The sequence below is a fragment of the Phlebotomus papatasi genome, chromosome 3, assembly GCF_024763615.1.
Source record: "Phlebotomus papatasi isolate M1 chromosome 3, Ppap_2.1, whole genome shotgun sequence".
NCBI lineage: Eukaryota > Metazoa > Arthropoda > Insecta > Diptera > Psychodidae > Phlebotomus > Phlebotomus papatasi.
Window position 1 is genome coordinate 15923068 of NC_077224.1, and position 13311 is coordinate 15936378.

General features: G+C 35.6%; 1 protein-coding gene across 2 annotated transcripts in view; it reads right to left on the reverse strand.

Moving 5' to 3' along the window:
• Positions 1 to 13311, reverse strand: part of LOC129807838 (uncharacterized) — a 49213-nt gene that overhangs the window by 7372 nt on the left and 28530 nt on the right. For both annotated transcript variants that reach the window (XM_055857389.1, XM_055857390.1), the window contains exons 7-8: positions 9395 to 10491; positions 5057 to 5949 (exon numbers count right to left, since the gene is read on the reverse strand). In XM_055857389.1, the coding sequence (XP_055713364.1) occupies positions 5057 to 5949; positions 9395 to 10491 (1990 nt within the window). The remainder of the gene's footprint in view (positions 1 to 5056; positions 5950 to 9394; positions 10492 to 13311) is intronic.

Sequence of the window (13311 nt, forward strand, 5' to 3'; positions counted from 1 at the left end):
ATAGAGAATTTTATTAGCTACATTTTTGTTCATATACAACTTTTTGCTCAGATTATTTTTTAGCCTCGAAATAGAGGTTCAAACGAAAAATGAGCACCCAGCCAACTAGAGAAAACCCTCATTATTTCACACATTTTGACTTTTTCTTTTCAAGTTGAGGTAAATCCAGGATATTTTCATACTTTTTCTAAATTGCATAAGTTTAATAAATATATACATATTTTTTCTTTTACATCGGAAAATTTCTTAGCCCAAGATACACAGTCTCAAAGATGGCGTGACGCGCTTCATATTTCACTTGTGATTTTTGACAAAAATTTTAAAGTGCTCTATTTCGGGAAGAGGCCAAGATATTTTTTGCTATTTTTTTTTTAAATCTGACATGTAATTTTATTCTCTTTAAAGGCGTCTCCAAACTTTCCCCTATCATTGTAGGAAGCAACGTCAAAATAAAAAAAAGGCAATTTGTTTATGAAAATTGATTCTAGTGTATAGACACCATAAATCGACATACTTTTGATTTTTTTTAAATTAAAAAGTATATTATTAACATAAAAAACTACATTCCCTCAAAGAAAGAGGGTCCACTTTTTTGTTGAACTACTTAATTTTTTTTTTTTGGAAATTCCCCAAAACAATTGAGTAGTTAAACTCAAAAATGGATAGACTTCTTTTCAGGGAGTATAGCACCACAATAGTATTTACCAAAAGGAAAAATATTGAAACTTTTGGATTTGGTATTTAAAAGAAAAAAAAGTTCAAATTTTTTTTTTGGTAAAAACAAAAGTTTTTCACATTTTTAGTACATATACGCTATTTTTTTTAAAAATGTTTTAGACTTTGATCACTTTACTTTTCGAAAAAAATACAGTACGACTCCAATAGAGTCAACACATGTCATGTCTGCAATATTCTAAGTTATTTTTCTTGTTGAAGTTACTATTTCACTCATTCAAAATTGACTCAGATTGTTACTCGACAAAAGTAGTTTAAAAGTTTGACATTAAATTTGAAATTTTACATATTTTTACATATTTTTCACTGTGTTTGAAATTTTTAGGAATTAATACTATCAGAGTCGTACTGGACTTTTTATTTATATATTTCGCAATAAAAGTCTAAAACATTTTCAAAATAGAGTATATGTGCCAAATATATGTTAAAGTTTTGTTTTTGACAAAAAAAAATTTTTTGGACTTTTTTTTAAATACCAAATCCAAAAGTTTCAATATTTTTCCTTTTGGTAAATACTATTGTGGTGCTATACTCCCTGAAAAGAAGTCTATCCATTTTTGAGTTTAACTACTCAATTGTTTTGGGGAATTTCCAAAAAAAAAAAATTAAGTAGTTCAACAAAAAAGTGGACCCTCTTTCTTTGAGGGAATGTGGTTTTTTATGTTAATAATATACTTTTTAATTTAAAAAAAATCAAAAGTATGTCGATTTATGGTGTCTATACACTAGAATCAATTTTCATAAACAAATTGCCTTTTTTTTATTTTGACGTTGCTTCCTACAATGATAGGGGAAAGTTTGGAGACGCCTTTAAAGAGAATAAAATTACATGTCAGATTTAAAAAAAAAATAGCAAAAAATATCTTGGCCTCTTCCCGAAATAGAGCACTTTAAAATTTTTGTCAAAAATCACAAGTGAAATATGAAGCGCGTCACGCCATCTTTGAGACTGTGTATCTTGGGCTAAGAAATTTTCCGATGTAAAAGAAAAAATATGTATATATTTATTAAACTTATGCAATTTAGAAAAAGTATGAAAATATCCTGGATTTACCTCAACTTGAAAAGAAAAAGTCAAAATGTGTGAAATAATGAGGGTTTTCTCTAGTTGGCTGGGTGCTCATTTTTCGTTTGAACCTCTATTTCGAGGCTAAAAAATAATCTGAGCAAAAAGTTGTATATGAACAAAAATGTAGCTAATAAAATTCTCTATCAAACCCATAAATAAGATTGTTAAGAACAGTTTTAGTTTTCGAGATATTCTTGATCAAAGTTGCTACAAATTTCGATTTTTACATGTTTTCTGACATTTATGGGACTACAGCGCCCCTGGTGTCGGTTGTACGAACTTCATCTGTTCAGAGGATTTATCGGGCATCTAAAGGAGAACAAATTATTCCTTAGTGAGAAATAAATCGGTTCAGTAGATTCGGAGATATAGGCACCCAAGTATCAAAAAACGGAAAAAACCGTTTTTCGTAAATACCAGTCGCAAAATCCAAATGAAATCAAAATGATAAGTATTTTCGTAAATCATTTGACCCTAGCAATAGAAAAAGTAGCATGAGAACCCGGCGACAAAAAAAAAGTTTGAAATTGTTGCACAGTGTAATAATAATATTTTTCTTTAATCAAAAAAGTTTTCATGACATTTTGGTGTGTTAAAACTAGTTCTCTCAGAACTTTCTGAAAGCCAGGCTTTACAAAACTATTTCCAGATATTTTTTTTTACACTTGCAGATACTCAACACAAAGGTGCTAGTAGTTGCAGTAATTATTTTAATAAATCTAAAGCTCTCATTAAATAGAATAATAGATTATTAACGACAATTTATTCAAAAAAACTCTTTCTTCTTCGTTGTAAAAGTTTGTCTCGACTGAAGTATATGCTTAAATGTTTTCAATTTAAGAATATACTTCAGTCGAGATGGTTTTCGTTTAGCAAAATTCAAATGATCACCCCGAGTTCAAGAACAAAAATTAAAAATGGTTAAGTAAAAACAGAAAGAAAAAAATCGAAAAAATAGAGAAAATAGTAAAAAGATAGGGGAGACTGGGGCAAATTTGGCGAATCGAAAATTTTAAAATTCGATATCTTCAAAGAGAAAAGAGTTCGAGACTTTAAATTTTTATCATAGATTACCTTCATGAAGCTCAGTAAGCATCAAAGGTTTTAAGGAATTCGAGGATGGAATATAGAAAATAAAAAAAATATTGCAATTTCGAACCCGGATTTTTAACATATTTGCCCTTTAGGAGATATCAATTTTCATCGACTTATACTTTTGAAAATTTTTGCATTAATGTGTGTTTGCTGGATAATTTGGATCTGTTGAACACGAATCTATATTTCGTTTGTAAATTTCTCAAACTGATTTTTACCCCGAAGTAGTTTTATAAAAAATGAACACTCGGGGTAAAATTTGTAAGAAAAAAATGGTCTGCATAAAGTTATAAAGAAATAAATTTCCTACAAAAATTTATCAATTGGGTATTTCTTTCATTCAGGAGAGTTCATAACAAAGAGAAAGAAAATATGACAATAAATACCCCGTCTAAACAAAATTTGCCCCAAAATCATCTTTTGGAAAATGGCTCGGAAATCGCATTTCCTTTGGAAATATAGAAATGTGAACTTCGGCAAATAGTAGAGCAGTAAATTTTCTACAGATTCTCTGATAGTTTGTGAAAAAAATTAAATATCCGTTTTTACAAATTTTGCCCCAGTCTCCCCTAATGGGCAAAAAATACAGTGGCGGCCAAAATAATAGAATCACAGAAAATATAAGCTTTGCAAATATTTTTTTAACTTTTGTATTTTTTCCCAATTTGTTGATAGAATTCTGAAGTAGAAATCTTCAAATTATTAGAATCGTAGAATAAGGATTGTTTTGGCCGCTAAAGGTCTCTATTTTACACAGAATACGTCAATAGTGCAATTCAGTACGGCCAAAAAAATTGGAAAACTGTCATTTATGGTTTCTAAATACTGCTTTATTAAAACTTATTCGATTTATATACCATATTCTTTAATTTAAATGAAAGTATTCCCATCGTGTTGTTCAAACCACATTTCACTATTTATGTATTCTGTGAAAAATAGAGACCTCTAGCGGCCAAAACAATACTTTTTTGACGTAAGATAATTATTTGAACCATTTGAACATTTCCATATCAAAATTATTTCAACGAATTGGAATAAACAAAAATGCTAAAAGTTAAATAGTGGTCTTTGCGGAGCTGATTCTATTATTTTGGCCGCCACTGTATATGAGAGCTGATTCAACATTTCACCAGAAATGCGACTACGTTTATTTTGTTAATGGTTTTTTATTGGTCTATGATTCAAAAATTACTGAGTTCCAAAGAAAAAGGACTGAGTCTAAATTTTCGATTTAAGAATATACTTCAGTTGAGAAGATATTCGCAACGTAAAATTTTTAAAGGAACTTGAAATTCAAGAAAAAACATAAAGGGAATTAAAGAAAAAGAAAAGAAAATGAAATAGTAAAATTTATATCCAGTTTTTCGATTTGCCGGAAAAAAGTTCATTTAAGACAAAATGAATAAGTTACTCAGAAAAGAGTTTAAAAAAAAACCTTAATATTACAACCAAACTGAAGGACAAATAACTCTAAAAAAGGAGTTAATCAGATCTAAGAACGGAAAAAACAGTTAACTGATTTTTTATTAGTGTAATAAAAAAATAAGTAAAGATTTATTGTCATAATTTTTAAATTATGCTGTGAAAAATAAGTCTTGTGGCTATATGGCCTTGGCTAACATGGGTTAAAAACATTAAAAAAAAATAAATAAAAAAATATGCTCTACTCTAGATTTGATACCTAACTTTTGCAGCGCTAATTTTCCACTCTCAACCAAAAGAAAGGGAATTCATATTATTTAGAACAGAAATTTTTGCTTTAGGAAAAAATGCAATAGGGTAAAATTTGAAATTTCGGTCAGTAGTAAAAGTCGGACATCTTTCTTTAAACTTGGTTGAAAAATCAATTATAAATATTTTAATTTTTTGAAAAATTTTAAAATTCTTCCAAAAAAGGTTTTTTTTTAACATTCCCGTTGAAAATTTCAACAAAATAATTTTTAGGGGATCAATTTTTTAATCTAGGGAAAAGCACTCTACCTTCGGACGACATTGGATTGAGGCATCTGATTAGCTATGAAAATTATAATATTATAATGGGCCAAATTCATTTATAACACCTTGAAAAAAATGATTTGTGCGAAGTATAAATCGTCCGAAGGTAGCGAGCTTTCCCCTATTGATTGGAAGGAATGAGAGAGAAAAAATTCCACATACCTTCCCATGGGCTGGAAGTGAAATCCTGATGCCCGGAACAAGTCCAAATCATCGCAATTGTCTGCACCATCATCATCATCGTCATCCCATCCAAAAGGATGTCCCCTGCTAAAGATGTCCGGAGTCATGTCCACATCCGAATCCTCTCCAACATCCCTGAAACGCCCACATGCCATCGGATCCGCAAACATCTTGGCACTGAGACAGAGCAAACGATCTTCCGTCTGGCAGCACTTTTCAATCTGCCTCACGCAGAATTTCAACGTAAAATGTCCCATTTTCTTCTCCTCCAGCCCAACATCGTCTCCTTCTCCCCCCTCCTCACCGTGATCCTCCTTGCCCAAATACTCCATATACCGCTCAGAGTCAAAATACATCGATCCCGTGTCCGTTCTCTCATACCGAATATTGTCCGGTGTGCAGGGAATATCGAAGATGAAGCCATCGACAAAAGTCTGCTTAATGGGCCTAAAATGGGTTCGATCGGACGTCAGGAGATTCTCATTGTCTCCAATGGCTGCCGAAGTGCCCGTGCTGCTCCCAATGAATCCCTTGAACTTGCCACTTTGCCCACGGAAGGCCGAACTGTGGTGTACTCCGCCTCCCTTCTTGACCACCGTGAAGCAACTGTCCTTGGAGTGATTGATCAGTGACACCGGGACTTCTTCATCATCCCTGGCATCGGCAGTTACTTCAGTGCCAAATGAGGCGCCCGGTGTGAAGGCCTGGGAGTAATTGGCATAGGTGATTGGGAGGGATTTGCATTCCTCATAGAACTGATCAACACGACGATTCTCTTCGTCACACATAAACGGTTGATCGGACCACTTACTGAGGCCAATGAAATCACTCAAGGGATATCCCATCACATTCATCTCTGGCTCAGGAGCAAACTGCACACGAGGAAAACGGGAAAAATAGCAAAATATGCAATGAGATCATTGCAAAAATTCGCATTGATTTGAAAACTTTGCAATTTTTGGTGTGATTCCTTCACTGGGCAAAAAGGGGGTGCGATTGACTATTTTTCCTCGTAACTTTAACACTTTTTAGGCGTAAAAATATATGAACATTTTTTAATGTTAATTTTACACCTTTGTAAGTGTAAAATTAACATGAAAAAGGGTAACTTTAACCCCTAATACACCTAGAAAGGGTAATATTTACACCGATTTCGGATCAATATTGCAGGGTAAAATTAACATTTCCGGAATGTTATTTTAACTTTTTCGAATCTTTCTCAGTGCTCTAATCACACCTATTGTAATCCTCGGATTTTCTCAAAGTGCTCAGATCGAGCTGAAATTCACAGGGTGTATGTTTTGAACATCCCTGATGCCGAAAATCATAAGCCGGCGATTTCGGGTCCGGCCGGCCGTCCGTAGTAAGCAATATCACCGGTTTGAAAAGTTCCGGTTTGAATATTTTTTTTAATATACACTGAGAGAAATCCAAAAAAGTTAAAATTACATTCCGGAAATGTTTATTTTACCCTGCAGTATTGATCCGAAATCGGTGTAAATATTATGCTTTTTAGGTGTATTAGGGGTTAAAGTTACCCTTTTTCATGTCAATTTTATACTTGAAATGGTGTAAAATTAACATTAAAAAATGTTGATATATTTTTAAACCTAAAAAGTGTTAAAATTATGAGGAAAAAAAGTTAATCGCACCCTCTTTTTTCTCAGTGTTTATGTTATTAGTTTTTTGAAAAAAAAACGGTTAAAAATCGCATTTTGTAGTTTACCTCGAAATCTAAGTATGCGATTTCGAAAATCTTGTGTTTACGTTGTAGCCCAGAAAATTTAGACCAATTAAAAAAAAAGAATCGGGATGTTGATTGACTAGTTCCCGAGATATTGCAGTATACAGTTAGTCAATTTTAAGAAAATTTGCTAATAGCGTCAAGCGGGCAAAAAAGCGGGAGAAGTGGCGTTGAAAAGGCTTTTCCTATAGCACACTCTTTTTAACATAGTGAGTCTATTTCGAAGATTTGTAAGGTGACATAAACAATTCGCGATTCACGATTAGGGGGCTCTTTGCGAGATGCGTTTTTTTTCACAGATTTTCGCGGGTCGCCAATTTTTCGCGGACTTTCACGGGGCTCGATTGTTTCTCGCGGATTTTCACAGGTCATGGATTTTTCGCGGATTTTCGAGGAGTTCGAATTTTTTCGCGGATTTTCGCGAGACGCGAATTATTTTTTCGGATTTTCACGGGGCTCGATTTTTTTCGCGGATTTTCGAGGGGCGTGAATTTTTTGCGGATTTTCGGGGGATTCGAACTTTTTCGCGGATTTTCAAGAGGCGTGAATTTTTCGCGGATTTTCGGAGGGTTCGAATTTTTTATCGGATTTTCGCTGGTCGCGAATTTTTCTCGGATTTTCACGGGGCGCAAATTTTTTCGCGGATTTTATCGGGTCGCGATTTTTCTCGGATTTTCAAGGGGTTCGAATTTTTTCGCGGATTTTCACGGAGCGTGAATTTTTCGCGGATTTTCAAGGTGTTCGAATTTTTTGGCGAGTCGCGAATTCTTCGCAGATTTTTACAAGGCTCGAATTTTTCTCGGATTTTCACGGGGCGTAATTTTTTTCACGGATTTTCGCAGGTCGCGAATTTCTCGTGGATTTTCACGGGGCTCGAATTTTTTCGCGTATTTTCGTGGGACGTGATTTTTTCGCCAATTTTTCTCGGATTTTCACGGGGTGAGAATTATTTCGCGGATTTTCGTGAGACGTGATTTTTTCGCCAATTTTTCTCGGATTTTTACGGGGTGAGAATTTTTTGGCGGATTTTCGCAGGTTGCGAATTTTTCGCGGATTTTAGCGGGGCGCGAATTTTTCTCGGATTTTCAAGGGGCTCGAATTTTTTTGGTATTTTCAAGGAGCTCGAACTTTTCGCGGATTTTCACGGGGCTCATTTTTCTCGCGGATTTTCGCAGGCCGCCATTTTTTCTCGGATTTTCAAGGGGCTCGAATTTTTCGCAGATTTTCAAGGGGCATGAATTTTTCGCGGATTTTCGCAGGTCATGAAATTTTCGCGGATTTTCGCAAGTTGCGAATTTCTCGCGGATTCTCACAGGGCTCGAATTTTTTCGCGGATTTTCGCGGGTTGTGAATTTTTCCCGGATTTTCGCAGCCTGTGAATTTATTCGCGGATTTTCACGGGTCACGAATTTTTTTGCAGATTTTCGCGGGTCGTAAATCTTTCGCGAATTTTCGCAGCCTGTGAATTTTTGCGCGCATTTTCGCGGGTCGCGATTTTTTCTCGGATTTTCAAGAGGCTCGCATTTTTGTCGCGGATTTTCGGGGAGTTCGAATTGTTTCTCAGATTTTCACAAGGCGCGAATTTCTCGCGCATTTTCACGGGTCGCGAAGTTTTCTCGGATTTTCACGGGGCGCAAATTTTTTCGCGGATTTTCGTGGGACGTGATTTTTTTCGCAAATTTTCGCAGGGTGCAAATATTTCGCGGATTCTCACAGGACGTGAATTTCTTTGCGGATTATCGCAGGTCGCGAATTTTTACGGGGCTCGAATTTTTTCGTGGATTTTCACGGGGCGAGATTTTTTTCGCGGATTTTCGCAGCTCGCAAATTTTTCGCGGATTCTCACAGGACGTGAATTTTTTCGCGGATTTTTCAGAGGCTCGAATTTCTCGTGGATTTTCAAGGGGTTTGATTTTTTCGCGGATTTTCGCGGGTCGCGAATTTTTCGCGGATTTTCACTAGGCGCAAATTTATTCGCAGATTTTCAGGGGGACGATTTTTTTGGAGGATTTTCGTAGTTCACGCATTTTCGCGGAGTGCAAAATTTTACGCGGATTTTCGCGAAGCGCGTATTTTTTCGCAGATTTTCGCGGACCCTGGAATTTCTCGCGGATTTTCGTGGACCGAGGAATTTTTCGCAAATCTCAAACCTGAAGAAGGCTCTAAAAGGATGCAAAGTTTGAGGCCTCTATCCCTCATAGTTTCCGAGATAATCGACTTTAAAGATTTTCAGACACTTTTAAGCATTTCTCATTCAATTTCAATTCAAGTTTAAGAATTATTAAACGAAACTTGCATTATTTATTTATTATTATTTTATTTGCAATGAAGGAATCGCACATCTATAGGCTGATCTAGGCTTTTTTTTGCAAAGTGAAAAGTAAAAGTAAGATCAAATCAAAAATATGTATGACTTCCGTGTTCATTTCCTCTTATCAAGAGCAATAAATCAATGCAAAATCGCCCACGAATATTAAACCCCATGAGAGAGGCTCTTATCCCTCTCTCTTATCACAAAAGCTAATCCCCCTGAGGATTAATGGATATTTAATTATTTGCAAAGACAGACTCACCTTTGACAGCGTGTCTCTCTTGCTCGTCTCGAGGTACCTTGCAGGCCAGGCATTGTCCAGGGCAGTAGCAGCAGGAGCTGAAATTTGCGATGATGACGTGGAAGTTGTTGCAGTTTCCGGAGCTGCCCAGATGGACTGAAGATCAGTTGTGCTGTTCTTCTTGGCCTCCATCATGTCCGTGAGCGAAGGAATCTTTGCCGGCCATCCAGAATCCACTGTATCAACTGCACCAGCTGCAACATCCTTCCCAGTGGCCAAATCCTCATCGTAGTGATGCCTGTAGTAATTGTGCCAGAAGGAATTTGTGCTGGTGACCGGTGGATGCCCCGAATTATCCCACAATGCTTCCATGCTCTTGTTGAACTTCGCCTCAAACTGAGCAATATTGTCATCATCGCTTTTGGTATTTTGAGGCGCCTGGAGGCAACTGTTGAGTGATTCATTGGACACTTCACGTTCATACAGACGCCTCGGGGGCGCTGCTGAAGTGCTCTCCACTTCCGATGTGGACGTCAGGGTGTCCGGAGTGGCATAACCCTCATCCCGAATCATATTGCTGCCAAAGAGAAGGGTATTTGTGTCGAAGGAAGCAAAAAATGGTGACATTTCTGATCTCTGATCGAATGTCTCTTCCTCCTCTTCCTCCTCCTCATCCACCTGACCAGGATCAAAATTCACCAGAGACAATTCCTTCCGGAATTCTCCACTCTTTGACGATTGCAGCATATTCTTAATCAGCATCGTCTGCTCCTCATTCACCGTGACCCCTTTGGGCAATTTGAATGCCTCATCGGTACATTCGCGCATCAGAACTTGATTCATCTTCCTCTCGCCACAGCTCAGTGGCAGCGGCGGTGGAGGGGGCTTCTTCTGGGCCATGTCTGGTGACTGCATAAAATCATTTATCTTGACAAACTTGCTGGCATCACTCTCAGAGATGCTCCTGTTGCGATTATTCTGCTTTATGATAAAGTCACGGATCATGTCGTGACCCATTTCCCAATTTCCCGAAAAGTCCGTGTCCCACAGCGATGTCTTCGTGCTGCCACCTGTCGATGTACGTCTCGTGAATGATGATGACTTCCCCTTGCCGAGTCCTGCAAAATCCAGCCACAAATATCCTCAATTTAAAATTTAAAATCTCCTTTAATTAAAAGGTAAAAAAAAAATAAAATAAAATCATATAGGGTAAGTGTACCAAATTCCGGTCGGCTTGCAATTCCGGCCACATTATTTGTTCCTCAAATTTTCATGAATTTTTAGCTTTTGCATACTCCAGAGATTATACAATACAAAAAAAATATCGCTTCGACGAGAAAGATGATCTGAAAAAGGCATTTGAAGAATTTCGGAAGAGCAAGGAACTATGAGAATGAAGGTGGCCGGAATAGGCTACCTTCAGAATGATTTTAGGGAAAATAAAGACGATATACTGTCTACAAGGTTCCAAGCAAAACTCCTTATAAAATAGTAACAAAAAAAATCAATTTGTATTAAAATATTACTTTTCAAACTTGAGACTTTGGCACTTGCATGCAACTATGCCGAAATTTGGCACACTTACTCTAATAGTCCCATTCTTTAAAAATAAATCTAAATATAACGTTTTGTTGCAATTATACATGTTAAAAAATTTCGGCACATATTTGATCTAAAAATAAGTTCGTCCATGGACACCATAATTTTTAGCACAATCTTGTTCATTTTACGAGACTCAAAAAGATACCCAATATTAGTAACGAATTTGTTCTAAAACGTAGCTCGTCCACAGACACCGAAAATTTTTGGAATAAATTTGTACCTTCTAGGAGAAACAAAAAGATACCCAATATTAGTAACAAATTTGTTCCAAAAAATAGCTCGTTTATTATAAATTCGTATCCCTCCTCTCACACTCAGTCATCCGTCACCGACGAAGCGAGGAGGACGTCAAATCTGTGGCAATTTTCATGCTACAGTAGACTCTCGCTCGATCGGCTCTTTTTCAGTCGGGCGAAAAATGACAATTTTTGACAATTTTCACGTTTAATTATGAAGCTAATTCGCTCAAATTCGCTGTAGTTCTTCATATTTTATCGTTAATCTTTATAATTGAGCGCTTTTTTTGTAGAATTTACAAAATCTTTGACGTCCAAATAAACCGGATAAACCGAATGACATTTCGCCCCAAATACCCATTTGAGAAAGAGTCTACTGTAGGGGAAAGTACTCTCCCTTCGAACGTTCATGCCTTCGAATAATGTGAATTTTCTTTTAATTTTTCTAAGAGACTTACACATTTCTATTAGATATTAGTTAGCTTATCATCAATTGTTGATAATTCCGTGATAATTTAGTATAAATGTTTTACGAAAAAACAAAATAAATGCACATTATTCGAAGGCATGAACGTTCGAAGGGAGAGCACTTTCCCCTACATGGTTTCTCTTTTTTGAATTCGAGATTTCCTTCCCCTCCTAGTGCCAGCACTCGCATATGATGTCGTCATGCACGAGTCTGTATAAATCTCTCTAAAGTTGATTCTTATTTGATGTTCCTTATGAACTTTCGCAATAGAAATCCATCTCGACTGAAGTATAGGCCTTAACTGTAAGACGAAATCGTTTACACGAATTTGTTTCCGACAATGGAAACAAAAAGATTCCTCATATGAGTAACAATTTCGTTCCAAAAATTACATCGTCCACGTACCCTGAAAATTTTTGGAACAAACATGTTACAGATGTAGGAATAGTATTGTTATAAAGAAAATGTAACAATTAGTTTCTGACAATGGGAACAAAACAGCCGAGTAAAACAAATTCTATTCCAACTTTCAGGAACAAATTTGTATAAAACGAAATCAACCCAATTTTGTAGACATTCCACTGTATCAAAACGGTTCCAAAACAAAACTCTAACAAAATTGTAACTAGGGTAAATGTCCTAATTCAAAACCATTTCCAGACGCATCACTTTGACTTTGACAAAAGATTCAACACATTAAGTTCATATTTTTTCTGAAGAGAATTACATAAATTTGCTCCTTGACTCTTCTAGAATGTTACTGTTTAGTGAAAATTCTTTAGATACAATTTGAAAACTTCTTAAATACAAGAAAAATACGCGAGCGTAAAATGCTTTTATTGGTAACATATTAATCCAAATGGAGACAAGGGAAAGTTTCTAATTGGAGACAAACAGTGTAAGTGAAACCGCAACAAAAGGGTTCCAAAACCTTGTTGAGTTGTTCCTGAGTGCAGGATTTGTTCTTATTTCTGGTCTTTTCTCCTTTCTCATCAAGAACAATAAGAAATGTCTGCAAAAAATTATATTTCCGGGATTTCCTATTGAAGCATTTGTAGACACTTCAGAAAACCCTTTTTGTTCACGAAATAGGTAATTCTGTCATTTGAAAAATTCACGTACCGTTAACAATAAAGATTAGCACTTAATTTAACTAAAATTAGCCAGAAATATGACATAAATGTTAAACAAAACGAATAAACAACAGTCACCTTATTGTGTTTTTCATTGGAAATCATGGTCGATCGATGAAAATTCCGATGGTGAAAAGGTACACTTTTAATTTTTCTGAGAAATTAACAAATTAAAATTTGTGAATATGAATGGATTTTCGCTTTATTTGGAGCAAAATTAACTAAATAATGAAACTCTGGTATATAAAATATATAAATATAATAATTTAGTACTGTATTTATCATGAAAACAATGACGTTTCCATTTGGAGTAGCGAAAAATTTCCATTTGGAGCAGGTTTTAAATTAGCTTGATTTACCCTATTTAGTGATACTTTTTCTAAATTTTGATGAAATTTTAGTATGTTGCAGCTGAATCCAAGACCTTTCCAGAGCTACACTGAAATTTTTCCTCAAACTTCCCTGACATAAGCTAATATTTATATGTTTTAAATTTTG